Source organism: Tremella mesenterica, assembly GCF_000271645.1.
Source record: "Tremella mesenterica DSM 1558 unplaced genomic scaffold TREMEscaffold_15, whole genome shotgun sequence".
In the NCBI taxonomy this organism is placed as follows: Eukaryota; Fungi; Basidiomycota; class Tremellomycetes; order Tremellales; family Tremellaceae; genus Tremella; species Tremella mesenterica.
Genome location: NW_006711239.1, coordinates 349231 through 364847, shown reverse-complemented (window position 1 = coordinate 364847; position 15617 = coordinate 349231). Strand labels below are relative to the sequence as shown.

Below are 15617 nucleotides of genomic sequence, written 5' to 3'. Positions count from 1 at the left end.
AAAGGGAGAGTGAGGGGTGAGTGGACAGGGTGGAGGTTGTAAGGAGGCGCGCGATGTTGAGAAATGGCGCGCCTAATGAGATTACCTAATCGATCAAAGTCAAAACCGTAAAACAAACCATCGGTACATACATCGGGTCAGTCACCAACAACCTCTCTCTCTATCTTCTATTAACTGTATTGTATCGTCGCAACTAACCTTTTCTGCCTTTTCCTTCTCCACACCTTCTTATATCACTCTATTCCTACCCTCCTCTCACTCAATATCTGACAACCGGGGCTCATTATGCAGCTCACACAGTCATCCTTCCCCCCTTCTCCCTCTCCCCTCCCTGTCGATCCCCCCCGTCGTCGACCAGGGGCTCAATTCTACCTCGCCGATTTATCAGAACCCTCTTCGATAGAATCAACTCCCAGATCTCATCCGGTCTTCTCACTTCACTCTTCCAATGTCATCCGTCCAGAAGTTATACTTCCCCCAGCTGGAGATTTGCCACCATACAACCCTCAAGATTCGGACGCGTCGATAAACTCGATCATCTCTTTACCACAACGTCAACATTTCAACCCATCATCCCCTCTCATCTTTCCTGAGGAGCCTGGTCTCCCACAGCAGCCCATATCAACAATGATACCCACTCAGCCTCAAGACCAATCAGATGCAGCTGGACCCCCAAAGTTACTTTCCCCGGCGGACATTCATGCGGAGGGTGGCATCCAAATCACCGAGCAGCAACCTCTTACGATTAGTTATACTCTTCCCAATCTACCTGATACTCCAGGGAAATTACACCATTCCACACCAAGTCCACTCAAACCGTCTCCTTTTGAGATGGACGTCAAAGAGTTTCCCTTTGTTTACCCTTCCGACAGTGTCAGTGATGGTTATATGCCTGGAAAGAGGGAGAACTTGTTGGACACTCTGTTGGAGATCCATAGGGTACTATACGGAGGTGAACAGATTAAGGCTTGTATGGCAGAAAGAAGAGAAGGGGTGAAACAACTTGTTGAGCGTTTCTTCGAGGGTGATGTTGGTACGTTTTACCCTCCTACCCTTTCCACCAACATCTTCAATTTGTTATAAAGCGAGAGTTATATGAAGTTGTGATGAGCTCATGACTATAGTATATGATCATCCTCTTGTTAAGCTTACCTCCCGAAACGCCGTCGTCACTCATTTTACCCTGTGCAATCTCGCCTCCACTCTCTACCTACCATCTGTCACTCCTACAGGAATGAAACAACATACCAAAGCCGTAATCACCATCTTCGGCCAACAAGTCACCGTAGTAGGTTCTTCCGTGGCCAGCCGTGCTTGGTATGTTGTATCTTTGATCCTACCGAAACCTCGGACCATTTCTTTTGATCCGGAAAAAGCTGCTCTGACAGCTTTGTCCAAAGAGAAGGGAAAGGGAAAAGGCAAAGGAAAGGAGACAGAGAAGGAAAAGATGAAAGAGAAGGAAGTGGAGGAGGGGAAGGGACAGATGGAGAAAGAAACAAAGAGATGGTATCCTGATGGAGGGAATGAGGCTTGGTGGAGGTTATACGATATCAGCTCGGAATTCAAGGATTTAGGAGCGTTGGAGACATTTGGTGAGCGATTTTTCAAAAATTCTACAGCTCAAGACTTCTCAAGTACTCACACCTCCCCAAAGACCTGGGGGTGGTATGCTTTGTCAATCCTATTGAAAAGGCATCTCTATATATGTTTGTTTTACGGTTTCAGATCATCACTCAATTTGATCGCCCGATTATTATTAGACTATGGCTGACTTACAGAGGGACATCACTCGGCGTTGATTCAACAGTAAGTCTCCTTGTTTTTATCTCCGTGACAAACTGACACTCTAGCGTCGTCACGCTTCGTCTCCTTCCGGCTCTCCTCAAACCCATACCTGCTCACCCACTTCCACTTCAACGTGACACCATCAACGACCACGGTTCACTAGGCATGTTCACGGAAAAAGTTTCTTACACTCATCGTATCGCTGCTGCTGTAGCTCAAGAATGTGAGGGGTTGTTGAGGTGGCAACTACCTATGTCGACTTTGGTCGAGTTCAACGAGATGGGTCAGTGTTTTCTCTCTTCTCACATACTCCACCCTACTCTCGTCACAAAAACCATCCCCGATCATTCACACTTTCTCTCGTGATATCTCCCATCTCTGTAGCTCCAAGCCACTTCAAACCTTCTCTGTGTCGTCGTTCCGTCTTTCTCGGTCTTGCCGGCTGGTCATCCGGCCAGCTCGTGGAGTGGTGTGTCATAATCTGCCCATTTCGTCAACATAAAAGAGCATGACAAAGAACTGATGTTTCAGGCCGAGCGGTCCGCCTCCGAGACAATGTCGATATTCGTGATCTTGTCGAAGCTGTCGTACCTCTCGCCAAAACATTCAGCACATTATCCCGCCGATTGACAGGTTTGCTCACGGGTACCATTGGGAATTGCGTTTTGAAGTTTATCCCTGAACCTGTTTTACCAACCAGTATCAGTCGAACACATACTCAAACGCCAAGTGAGTGGTCCAATCATTTCTATACAGCACTTCCTTTCCCTCTCACAACCCATCACCGCCATCCTTCTTCATTATCCAATTCTCCGTCCAGTCCCTCATCTGGCAGTATCTCCCATGCGCTCCCTCACTTCTAAACTTGGATTCAACCCCCCACGTCAGGTAAGATGTTAGTTTTGACGTGTTATAAAAAGGACCCTGCTTGGCTAACTAATCTTGGCACCCAAGCTAATCTTCAGCACCTATGACCCCACCCGCTCAGACGCTAAGAAATACACCCTATGGTCCTGTCTTACCTCCCGGTTGGTCTAATGGGATCAAAGCGTGATCATTAAATTCAACTTCCCGTACTCTCTCTCTCTCTCTATCGTTCGCTTTTGTCAATGTAGCGAATACTCTATAGTAATGTTTCATACCTTTTCTCAGTTCAGACTCGATCCTACCTATCCTCAACCCGGATTAACTCTTCCCTTCGTCTCTTCGATTTCCATTGTCATCAATTGGCTCCCTTCCTTCTTTCTTCCGTCTTTAATCAACTATCCCTTTTCACCTGTCGATCGACTTGACAACAATGTAGCTACTTCCCTCTTTCCAACCACTACAACGTCCGGATCATACCCATCAGACCTTATCAATTTATACCCCATCATATAATGTTGTTGTAATATCACATGTAAACATTATGTTGTTCCCTTTACTGTATACATTTTCCAATAGGTTTTAGTCCCTGCTGCATGTCTTAATTCAACAACTGTTCCTTTGCTCCCTCCCTGACTGTCCCGTTGGCTGCAGCCAAAGCTTGACTCTTTCTTTTCTTGGTACCCCTGTATCAATACTCTCTTTGCGTGTGACATATACAAGTGCTTGACTAGAGTGAGTTTGCCACACACTATGCCACAGTGCTTCTTGCATTACGTAACCACTCATCGGGTCAGTCCGAAGGCCGAACTCATGCAAATTACTCTAGATTCTTGTGCTGATACTAAACTCGTACTCGTCACTACTGTACTTCTGCGATATGCTACAAAATATCAAACCTCGTACACCTCTCATAGCGAGCTTGTATCTCTCAAAGATTTCCCCTAGTCAACAATTCGATCGGTCGATAGGATCAAACGTACGAGTACCGGCCTCAAAGCCCATACCTTCTTCTGTTTCTACCTTCCCTTGCCCTTCTCTTCCCTCTTCTTCTCGGAACAAACCTTCATCACGATCGTTCCTCTCCACTAAACTCATTACGTATATAACTCCCATACCGAAACTCCCTATTCATCTAACCCATCCTGCGAAATCATCTAGAACGGGCACTTCTTCCACCTCCTCAATCTTTCCAACATCGACACTAACAACTTCTTTAATCCCTTCCATTCCTCCATGCGGATCAACGATGAGTCGTGCAATTTTCAACATACGACCTGGAGTCAAATCCCTCTTCAAGCTCAATATGATGGATGAAGCGAGAAACGGTTCTGTTCTCTTTATGGTAGCTCAACAAAGACGGCTTTCAGATATTGGAATACGTCGTCTGTTCAGTTCAAGTATGAAGATTCCAAGATCGTCTTCTGGACAGGGATCGTCTGTAGGTGGTTCGACTGTCATTGGATTTGGAGGAGGTGGAGTTGGAGCTGGAGGAGTTGGGGGAGGAGTTGGAGCTGGAGTTGGAGCTAGTGGGGGTGGGGGAGGAGGAGGAGGCGGAGGAAAAAGGAAAAATGGACATTTAGTTTGGTATAGAGAGATAGTACCAGGTGAGTTCCAAACCCTCTTTCTCTCTTATTCTCCTCTATCTCTTCATCTTTACCCAACTCCTTCGCCTGTATCTCATCTATGACAAATCTATCCTTTCTTAACAACCAATTATACTACTGGTACATTCACAATCAACGTCCATCATGTTTCATCATATCATTTAAATTCCGTTATTTTGAGAATCTTCGTGAATATAAGTCTCCCTTGAAAATCCTCAAGTTATGTCATAAGATCTCTTCATCTCCTTGTTCTCCATCCCCTGACACAGTTGTCAATACTGATCGGATATTCATATCTAGTGAAGATTATAATTGTGGACTTTTCATCGATCGGTTAGAGAAAAGGCGAGCGAAATAGAAATAGTTTATTGACAAACTAGCCATGTTACCGGTTCTTCTACTAGCATCAACAATCTTCTTATCTCTTTCTCTCTTCCAAGCTCATTTATCCTCTCAGAAATCATCACGAGAAACATCTGAGATTATATCTATCCTAGAAGCTCAAATAGAAAAATTACGTGTTGAGAGGAAAGAACGTAGAGAAAAGGAGAGGAAAGAAAGAGAAAGAGTTATACCATTCATAGTTGAAAGAGTTTTGAATAAAGTAGGTTGGAAAGAAAATCATATAGAAATGAAAGAAGAACAGTTTGAAAAAAAGTAAAGAAATAAGTTGACATGAAAGGTAATTTAAATTGTTGAATCATTAAAATCACATAATGAATTTTTCCCCCCCTTTTAAACTTAATTGATCACATCGTTCTCCGTGATCCGTGGTGAATGATCAGAACCCTCTTCTTACTCCACTTTGATATAATCAATATCCTCTATCGGAGGCCTAGGCCATTCTTTCCTTTCCCATTCATTTCTTAATACACTAAACTCTGGTGGAATATCAAAACCACTCTTTAATGTTACAGCAAAAGTTTGTAAAGCTACTTGAGAATTGAATTTACTCAATGCAGTTAAAATATCCCTTTTGTCATAACGTGACTCGAACACTTGTAATGTATAGTTTATACTACCTGCCTCGTAATGTTGTTCGTCAGGGAAATGAGTTTGAACATGTAATGTACCTTTTGAATAAGTCTTTAATATTTGAGATTGTATACCATTTGCTAGACCGGGAAAGACATCGAAGGGTAATGTTGATGGAATAGTATCCTTTGAAGGTAGTTCTTGAAGTATATACTTTTCATATGATTGACACGGTTCCGAAGGGTCTGAAGGAGGTTTATCCCAGACAAACTGAATGGTCAATTCATTTGATCTTCCACCCTAAAAAGCAGCAGAAGATGTTAGAGGAAAGAGGATGAAGATCCAGAATAGATATCATGAATTAGTTCTTTTTTAGAGATTTTCTTCTCAATTAGATATACAATGGAAATGATTGTCATTTTAAGAGTAAAGTTATGAGAAGGGATTTTGATGGGAGGGGGGAGTAATCAACTAAGTAGTTAAAGAGCGAGTGGAGAGAATGAGAGAGATATTTATTTATTTACTTTTTGTTTTTCAGGTCGATTTCGAAAATCATAGAAATAGAAGAAAAAGAATAAGAAGGAAATAAATAACTCACCGAAGTATGTACAAAAGGTCTAAAAGTACCTAGACTATTCTGATCGGGACAAACAAGGACCATCAATTCCGTTTTCATTGATAAGTCTTCAAATATCCCAGGTTCTTCTATACCTAAAGCAGGTTGTTTCAAGCTAAGAATATATTCACCATAACGAGGATGATCTCCATTTATAGCGGGGACTTCACTGACCTTCCATGGACTATCAATTTCTTTCAATTTCAATCGCATGTCATTTTTACCAAGATGAGACCAACTCATTTTTGTTAAACTTTCAATTTATGTGCTCGAACAACTAACTAGACGTCAAGACGTGAGTGATTATCGATTGTTGAATGAAGAGTAACAAGTGTTGAGTTGAAGTGTACATTTGAGGATCTACTATAATAACAGATGATGTCGAGACAACTTGGGGGGATAAACCACGTGGCTAGCGGCGACGCCCGCAGAGCGCGGGATGACAGAATTTGGCTAAGTTCAAACGCGGGATGACAGAATTGGGAGAAATCGACTTTTTTTCCGTGTTTTCGTGTTTTTTCGCGCTCACCAGTTCCGTGACATGTTATTTGGCTCAGAGACTTCCCTGCCACCTATAGGGGAGAAGAATTCGGACGTCCCCGGTCCACTGTGCACTTTTACAACTTTTACGTTCTACGCATCGTCGCTACGCCCTTCGCGGCCCACACTTGGGGATACTTCTCGGACGCCCCGGTCCACCGTGCACCTTTACAACTTTTACGTTCTACGCATCGTCGCTACGCCCTTCGCGGCCCACACTTGGGGATACTTCTCGGACGCCCCGGTCCACCGTGCACCTTTACAACTTTTACGCTCTACGCATCGTCGCTACGCCCTTCGCGGCCCACACTTGGGGAGACTCTTGGACACCCCTGTCTACTGTGCTGTGCATCCCATACGGTCTTCTACTACACACTACATTAATCTCTTTGGCTCTCTTCAAACGTGCACCCATAAATTACTACAGACTGTTCACATGTGGGTTTTTCGGTACATACCGCCAATTAGCTGCTGACCACATGCCCTCTTTCAGCTATCATAATGAGTCTCACACGTCGGCAGATTGCACAGCAGGCACGACGTGAGCGGGAACGAGGTCTGAGAGAGCAATCTGAACTGGGAAATGAGGACATACCAGGTCCTTCAAGACGGGAAATTGGACAGCGTTCCAGGCGCGATCAGGAACGAATTGACTCACATTGCCGTGCTCGAAGAGACTACATTGGTGGGACTTCTGTTCATCAGTTGGGCCGTTGTGAGGTCCCATGTCCAAAATGTGCCGCATTGCACTGGCTTGAGGAACGTGCTATCAACATTGCAGCAGGAGGGGAACGCTCATCCTTGGCTAATCCCCTGTTCTCTGGCTGTTGCTCAAATGGGGCGGTGCAGCTCCCACTTCCATTGGACCCTCCACTTGAACTTCGAGATCTCTTAACAGATCAAACACATCGTAAGCTGGCATTATTTAATTCAATGGATGGAACACTGACTGTCATTAGAAGGTAAGCTGCGACGGGAGCAGCTCCGAAATTATAATAATTCTCTTGCTTTCACCTCAATGGGTGTTGACAAGCAAGACATGCAAGTTTGGGGACCTCAAGGGATATACACCTTTCGTATTGGGGGACGAGCATACCACCAGATAGGGGCATTACTTCCTGAAGCTGGCGAACATCCCCGATTTGCTCAAGTCTTCCTGGCGGGTCTGTCTGAAGCAGAACAGGCTGCTCAACGAAACATTCACATCCGAGGGAGAGGTGAAGAGGGTGTTCTGACCCGCCTGGCTCAAATGATAGAGAGGGTGAACCCATACTATGCTGCTTTCAAGACTTTCCGTGACCGTGACAGGGAATCCGAAGAGGACACCCCGATTCTGTATCTTACAGTTCTGAATCCTCTGCAAAATGACCCTCGCAGATATAACCGACCTACATCAGATGAAGTTGCATGTGTATATGTTGCCGATGAAAATGAACCGTCCCCGGGTCGTCACATTCAAGTTTATCTGCGAGGCGGTGGGGTTCGCAACATTAGTGAACTCCACTCAGCATATCTTCCCCTGCACTTCACTCTGATATACCCACACGGAGAGCCGGGATGGCATCCAAGAATCCCTTTGGCTGGGCAACCACTGGGAGATGATGACGAGATTGGTGAGGGAGAAGATATTGAGGATGGAAATGCTGGAGATCGTGGATTGGTAGCTGAAGTAAGACGCTATGGGCGTGGAGGATCTAAGCGGGTGACTCAAGCACAATTTGCAACCTATTATCTCTTCAAACGATTGGGCAGTTTCAACACCGCACTCTATTGTGGACGACTCTTTCAAGAACTATTGGTGGATCAGTGGGCTCAGACCGAATCAAACCGTCTACGATGGATCCGAGAGAATCAGACCACTCTCCGAGCTGATTCATATAAGGGATTGGTTGATGCGGTTGATGCTGGGATTCCTTTGGCTGATGTAGGCAAAAAAGTGGTGCTCCCCTCGACATTTGCCGGTTCGCCACGTCAGATGCACGCCCTGTACCAGGACGCCATGGCTATTGTCTCACATGTGACAAAGCCTGACCTATTTGTAACAATCACTTGCAATCCCACTTGGCCGGAGATCACTCAAGAGTTGGAACCAGGACAGACCGCCCAAGACCGCCCTGACTTGGTTTCACGAGTCTTTGCACTCAAGCTTGATGCTATGCTGCATGAGTTTTTCAAACTGGGGGTATTGGGGAAGGTGTGTTCAATTCATAATTTCCTGCTGAGTGTCTACTGATCTGAAGGTGGTTGCAAGGATCTGGGTGATCGAATTTCAAAAACGGGGACTTCCGCATTGTCATCTTCTCATGTGCCTTACACCAGACGATAAGCCTCGCACACCAGCCGATGTTGACAAGATTGTATGCGCTGAACTCCCCTGTGAGGAGACTCAGCCTGTGCTTTTCAAGGTTGTTACGTCCTGTATGCTGCATACCTGCAGTGATCGATGTCAAGCCCAGATGCGACGTGATGGCCGATGTTCAAAAAAGTTCCCCTGGGCTTTTCAACCGGAAACAACAACGGAACAGGATGGATACCCTATTTACCGAAGACGAGATAATGGGCGGTCATGGACCAAGAATCGCATTACATATACCAATCAGCATGTGGTTCCGTATAATCCGTATTTATCAGCCCGATTCAACGCCCATATCAATGTTGAGGTGTGCACTTCAATCAGTGCAGTGAAGTATATGTTCAAATATGTCTACAAGGGTCATGATCGGGCAAATGTGGCGGTGGTTCCTAATCAAGTGGATCTCGATGAAATCAATCGGTATGTGGATGCACGCTGGGTTTCAGCATCCGAATGTGAGTCATAGGGAGGATTGTACTGCTGAGCTAACATTGTATCAGCGGTTTGGCGACTGAGCGGTAATCCCATGCATGGACACTTTCCACCCGTTGAACGACTTCAGCTCCATCTTCCAGACGAAGATCAAGTGCAATTTGTGCCTGAAGACGAACGTGCAAATCTACCAGAGGAACTTCAGCGGAACAGCCGGTTATTGGGGTACTTCAAAGCTTGCGAGACCTATTCAGAGTTACTCCGTGACAAGATATACGCCGATGTACCCGAGTTACTCTGTTGGCACGCCAAGGAACGTGCTTGGAAGCCTCGGAAACGTGGAACAGCTATTGGGAGAGTGTATTTTGCCGGTCCTCAATCTGGGGAGCTCTATTACCTGCGACTTCTGCTCTATCATGTTCCCTGCCCAACATCTTTTGAAAGTCTCCGTACCGTTGATCATACTCTGCATCCGACCTTTCGAGCTGCATGTGTTGCGCTTGGCCTACTTGATGACGACCGTGATCTTGATGAGTGTCTTACTCAAGCCTCAACATATGCCTCAGGATCCCAGTTACGACGTCTGTTTGTGATCATCTTGGTGGAAAATCAACCATCCAGCCCGGCGGACCTGTGGGAGACACACTCAATGGCGTTGAGTGATGATTGTGTTCACATGCTTCGGCAGAAGGGATGGATGGAGAACCCAAGTGTGGAGGAGCGGCTCTCCTACGCGTTACATCTTCTGGGGGGTTTGCTAGAAGAGAGGGGGAAGAGTCTGGCAGGGTGTTATCTGCCTGAACCAACAGTAGTCTTTCCAGAAGACACTGATAGCCGCATTATCAATGAAGAACTGGCTTACGATATGCAAGAATTGCAACAGACCAGCACCCTCAACATGGCAATTGCAAATCCAGAACAGCAGGCAGTCATCAATGGTGTGGTTCAGGCAACGAGAGCCCGCACACCCACGTGCTTTTTCCTTGATGGTCCAGGTGGTTGCGGCAAGACATTTGTGGAGAACACGGTAGCAGCGGTTTTGCGAGGGGAAGGTGACATTGTCTTGATGGTTGGATCTTCAGGTATATGTGCAATCCTTCTAAAGGGTGGTCGTACAGGTGAGCCGTGTCAAATTCATTGAGTGCAGAGTTGACACACAGCCCATTCCCGGTTCAAAATTCCAATCGACATTCATGGCGACTCGCAGTGCAGCATCTCAAAACAGAGTGAACTTGCAAAGCTGTTCTTGCGTACCAGGCTCATCATATGGGACGAGGCGCCCATGCAGCATCGACACTGTGCAGAGGCGGTGGAACGCATGCTTCGGGATGTGCGGGGTTCTGAAGAGCCATTTGGAGGGGTGGTAGTGGTATTTGCAGGAGACTTTCGACAGTGTTTGCCAGTGGTGCCAAAAGGGAGTCAAGCACAGATCAAGAGCGCATGTTTGACCAGCTCACGTCTGTGGCAGAAGGTAAAACGGCTCAAACTTACTATCAACATGCGGCTCCAGAGTGCAGAATTGTCTGATATTGAGAGGGAGGAAGCAAGTGGGTTTGCAGAGTGGCTTCTCAGGGTAGGGGATGGTTTGGTAGATGGGGAACAGTCAGACGCTTTGAGAATACCTCCGGAATTGCGGGTGGAGTCCACAAATGAGTTGCTGCAGCATGTCTATCCCAACCTGGCTCAGAGTTTTCCGACAACAGAAGCTGCTCTTCAGTACTTTGCAGACCGTGCAGTTCTTGCGCCAACCAATGCCGAAGTTGATGAATTAAACAAGACCCTCCTTGGCCAGCTTAGTGGGGAATCTCGGACGTACCTCAGTGCGGATTGGATCGTGGAGAATGATGGTGCTTCAAACCCGCGTGCTCGGCCTTTGAATCAGCAACTCTGGCCCATTGAATATCTCAACTCAATCACAATTGGCGGATTCCCTCTTCACAAGACAATTGTAAAAGTTGGGGGAACAGTTCTTCTACTCCGTAACTTGGACCCAGCTGCGGGTCTTTGCAACGGTACTCGGATCTATGTGACACGTCTTCTACCAAATGTTATTGAGGGGTGCATACTTGGTGGTGACTTCCATTCGAATAAGTGTTTCATCCCGCGTATCAAACTCGACACAGCAAAATCGTCCAACCTACCTTTCACCTTGCGTCGTAGTCAATTTCCCATACGAGTCGGTCTTGCTCTCACAATCAACAAGGCGCAAGGGCAATCTCTTGCAACAGTCGGCTTATGTCTCTCAAAGCCGGTATTTACCCATGGTCAGCTGTATGTTGGTCTCTCTCGCGCACGGTTCAAGAACGGTCTCAAGGTTTTGCTGGAGGATTCAGAGGAGGGGAGAAGGGGTGAGACGAAGAATATTGTGTATAAGGATGTGCTCTTGGCAGCCAGGGCTGCTTAATATGTAATGTGTATAGGTTTGCAGTTTAGATTAGACTTATAGTGTGTAGTGTATATAGTGTAAGTAGCCTCCCGCATGTGGGGAACTGGGGCGGAGAGGGGTGAATTGTAGTCTGGGTGGTGGGGAACTGGGGTGTATGCTATGCATGAACTTGGAGAAATTTGGCATGGTTCAACTAGGGAACTGGGGCATACACTAAATTCATCTTGACCATCTGCAGTTGCTCCCGTGAATTTCACGGGTTGGAACACTAGTACTTGATAGTAGTTATATTCCCACACCACAAGTTTGAACGGAGTTTGAAAATAGAGGATCAAGGATGGTTTGGGTGAATTACCCCATTGAGAGTCAAAGCGGTGAAATTTCCTTCTTGTCTTCTCACGTTTTAAAGTTTAAACAGTTTCATGATTGAGGCTGTGTAAGACAAAAGAGGTCGTGTCAAATATCACAGATTGTCAAAGGAGAAATTTCGTAGTATACTCTGCTGATCGTCAGATAAACTCAACTTCCCAATGAAGTCTTCGAATTAAGAGTCTAAATTCAAGACAACAATTCTCCTCTAGGATTCCGAGATGAGCCTGTTGCCTTCATGTCCCCTCTGAAAAATAGACCACTGAAAGCCTTCGTGACCCAGGCTCGAAACCTTTCTCACCGACAAGTAGAGATACACAAAAGATGAAAGGGAAGAATACGTAGAAGATACATGGGTATAGATACTTACCTACAGTATGATTCGATCCATACGAGATCAGCCTTTCATTCCTCGAAAACTTCCCCCATCCCTCTGACACCCTCCATGACATTAGCGAATTCTTCCATTGAAGTAAAAGTCCAATCAGCATCTGCACTTTGACCCGCTATACCGATAATCGAATCCTGTCGGTCGATCCACACCGCCGCCAAGCCCATTTTATGTGCTCTACGAATCAGTGTGATCAATAAGGATGGACAGAGAGGAGCCGCACGGGATGATATCGTGATATTTTGAGTTAGCCACACATACCACTTCCTGTGGTTGAATGTCGAATGTTTCGTCTAGATTTCGGAGAGCGTATTGGAAGTTTCGTAAATCGGGTTTGTACGTTCCGACTGAGATGTCAGCCGCATACTGACTGCAAAGCAATCATGAACGGGTTGACGGTCTATATTGAGAGTGACAAGTAGTGTTCACCTCAGAGCAAGCCAGACGGAAGGGCACTTGAAAGGTTATCACAGGAATGGCGGATGTGTGGGAAGGGTTGTCTGTGAGACGAGAAGACAAGGGGTACGTAACCAGACGAAAGACTCACTATCCTCCGCAGTGTATACAGCATCAAAAGTCCACTCACTTTCCAATTTCCGTCGTGTCCTGTGTATCAACAACCCTCTTCCGCTCACTTCGGTCGGGCGGGGGAATACCAGTAGAAAGGGTCGAGATAAACATCATTTCCTGATAAAATACGATGGCTAGTTTTACGGATACTGGAAGGGGTTCGCGTGAAAGATGAAATTCACCTGGAAAAACTCTCATTATCCACATTACTCAAAATCACCAATTTCAATCCTAGAGCTTTCAGTCTACCGAGGGCAGCGGAACTATCGGCAAAAGCTGGCCAATCTCCAATCGATCTTGCGAAAGCTTTAGCGTCGTCTGATCATCAACTTCTAATCAGGAAGGAGCTCAAATAATGGGGCATAAAAGGAGAAACAACACACCGGGGTCGTAATAGAGTCTCAATCTAGCAGCTAGAGATTGATACGCCAGTTCAAGACTATGAGTCAGACCCACATCTTCTCTCTCCTCACCATTCTGAAGCTACTGTAGTACGAGGGCGTATGAATACCAGGCTTTGGGTAGGCAGGCGATAACACCGTAAAGATCGTAGAATAACCCATGGGGATCTCGTACGGGTAGTAAGTGGTAAATTAGTAGGACGATGGAGGGAGACCAGCCGAACAACTCACACATCAGGATACAACATCCCTTTATTCTCCGCCTGTATCACTGCTTCTATCTGTCCGAGATGTTGAAACACCACCTTAGGTTCTGGACATGTTTTCTGGGAGAAGAGAGGTTGTAAAGCTATATAAATACCTCTTTCCCAGTCCTACTCGTCAGATCTTCCCTCTGGTATTGTCCTATCCTGAGACTGCCTTGTCGGAAGAAGAAGGGGAAGATGAAACAAGCTTCACTATCAGAGTCTAATCGTCAGCTCGCACACAGATGATAAGAGTAGCAGCTTACACCGTAACAATCAAATACTAAACCTCTTTCCATCAGCGATTGTCCTCCTTCACTCTTTCCCCCCACGCCTCCAGACCCGAGAACACAGGTTGACTCACTTGTACCTACCCAGAGCGTGATTAGGTAGAGGTATATGACTCCCGAAAGGGAGAGATTGTGAATGTCTGGATAATCTGGAAGATCCGTCAAACGAGCTGCTCCTATATGACATTGTGTTTGATGTGTTGACGATCTTCCTCCTCGTCAACGACTTGATACGATGTCTGACTACTTTCGTCTGTTATACTCGTCTGATACGTACTGCAAAACTATATAGACTGAGGTATGGTGTTAGTCATCACGTAAGATGTACAGTATGGTGTACGCCCCGCAACTTATAAATAGTCGGACGTCTTGTGACCCGGAGGTACAAAGTTTCCGTCGGAAACAAGACTAGGTTTACTTCATCGACTAAAAGGCGATTGGAAACGGGCGTCGGCTGTCACGTGCCTACCTCATAGACATGTAACAGAGGCTTGTTAGGCATGCACTGGTGCTCAACTCCTACCAACTTAAGTGGTGCCCTGCAATCCAATTGTTTGCTATTAATCACTGTAGCGTGACAGCTATTCATGCAGCTGTCGGTGATGTCTCAATACCTGCAAAGGAAAATCACTGAGAGGTCTGGTGAGGTTGTACATACACATTTGACCAGAGAAGGATCCTATGAGGAGAGAGGTTCAGGGGAAGAACATGTATTCTACTCTGGTGACTTTCTGGTAGTTTCTCCTAGACTCCCTCCAAGCTGCTAGGGATGGATCTTGCCTTCATTTCTCAAAGCAATGCATCGAGGTTAACTATCAGCTATCAAGGTGACCTGCATAGCCTGGTTGGGGGGAGGGAGGGGGGGAGGGAGGGGGGGAGGGGGTTGGACGGAATGCGACGGCCTCTTGGCGCACCACCCTTTTCCCCTCTGCGCACCACCCTGCCACAACACGTGGTCAGGTACACATAGGCCCCGGCGTTTCAGTAACGCCGGGGACGCGACCATCTGACGAACATTGACTCGCCACTGATCGGGATTTCAGTAACGCCGGCCGACACGACAACGCGACATGTCTGCTCGCTACCAACCAACCTGTCCTCACCATCACTAATCTCTTTATCGTCATTTTACTAGTAAACTCACGCTCTTTTTCACACACACTGTCTCTACTCGTCTCAAGGATCATTTTGATACTCTTCTCACTCTTTTATGACTACTTTTCACCCACTTCTGGCCCTTCGCCTTCTCAACCTGCGCCCTCCTGACTACCACCCATCAAATTGCTATAACTTCTTACAGAGCAATCGTGGTACTCTCACGTCTTCTCGACGCTGTTCTCCTGCTCTCTGCGAGTCTGTGAGTACTCTTTTTATTGAGAAATGTAAAAAACTGATTTTCATAGGTTCTCGTCATCATCATCACCCTCGCCACCCAACTTCTCTCGGTGAAAAACTTTTTTTGCTCTTCAGCAACACTTCTTCAGCCTTTGTCAATAACTCGACACTGTTCTCCTGTTCGTCCTGAGCTGTGAGTACTTGTTTTATCATCAGAAGTGAAATGCTGACTTCAATAGGCCTCCTCAACATCAAAATCCTCGCCACCAAACTGCACGAACAACCGAACTGCTCGAAAAATCTTTTTTCCTGCGATAACACATATGCAGCGACACTGATCCCTGGTCCTTCCTGAGCTGTGAGTAGTTGATTATTATCAGAAGTGAAATGCTGACTTCAACAGGCCTCCTTCACATCATCCTCGCCACCAAACTGCTCGAACAATCAAACTGCTCGAA

At 46.2% G+C, this 15617-nt stretch overlaps 5 protein-coding genes across 5 annotated transcripts; 3 read left to right on the top strand and 2 right to left on the bottom strand.

The window, feature by feature from the left end:
- Positions 1 to 285: 285 nt before the first annotated feature.
- Positions 286 to 2839, top strand: TREMEDRAFT_65632 (uncharacterized protein; the record flags this gene model as incomplete). The annotated part of the gene is made up of 6 exons (XM_007007737.1): positions 286 to 1033; positions 1125 to 1592; positions 1779 to 1806; positions 1851 to 2068; positions 2317 to 2514; positions 2751 to 2839. The coding sequence occupies 6 exons, from the start codon at positions 286 to 288 to the stop codon at positions 2837 to 2839; spliced, it is 1749 nt and encodes a 582-aa protein (XP_007007799.1).
- Positions 2840 to 3898: 1059 nt separating this feature from the next.
- Positions 3899 to 4947, top strand: TREMEDRAFT_65631 (uncharacterized protein; the record flags this gene model as incomplete). Its single annotated transcript, XM_007007736.1, has 3 exons — positions 3899 to 4256; positions 4637 to 4860; positions 4939 to 4947. The coding sequence occupies 3 exons, from the start codon at positions 3899 to 3901 to the stop codon at positions 4945 to 4947; spliced, it is 591 nt and encodes a 196-aa protein (XP_007007798.1).
- A 104-nt stretch (positions 4948 to 5051) lies between these two features.
- TREMEDRAFT_65630 (uncharacterized protein) lies at positions 5052 to 6090 on the bottom strand (the record flags this gene model as incomplete). The annotated part of the gene is made up of 2 exons (XM_007007735.1): positions 5052 to 5501; positions 5830 to 6090. 2 exons carry the CDS (start codon positions 6088 to 6090, stop codon positions 5052 to 5054), a joined length of 711 nt encoding a protein of 236 aa, XP_007007797.1.
- Positions 6091 to 6888: 798 nt separating this feature from the next.
- Positions 6889 to 8713, top strand: TREMEDRAFT_65629 (uncharacterized protein; the record flags this gene model as incomplete). The annotated part of the gene is made up of 3 exons (XM_007007734.1): positions 6889 to 7297; positions 7347 to 8357; positions 8628 to 8713. The coding sequence occupies 3 exons, from the start codon at positions 6889 to 6891 to the stop codon at positions 8711 to 8713; spliced, it is 1506 nt and encodes a 501-aa protein (XP_007007796.1).
- Positions 8714 to 12332: 3619 nt separating this feature from the next.
- TREMEDRAFT_70232 (uncharacterized protein) lies at positions 12333 to 14011 on the bottom strand (the record flags this gene model as incomplete). Its single annotated transcript, XM_007007801.1, has 9 exons — positions 12333 to 12495; positions 12542 to 12665; positions 12866 to 12924; positions 13071 to 13206; positions 13272 to 13327; positions 13521 to 13663; positions 13740 to 13757; positions 13801 to 13825; positions 13899 to 14011. The coding sequence occupies 9 exons, from the start codon at positions 14009 to 14011 to the stop codon at positions 12333 to 12335; spliced, it is 837 nt and encodes a 278-aa protein (XP_007007863.1).
- Positions 14012 to 15617: the final 1606 nt, after the last annotated feature.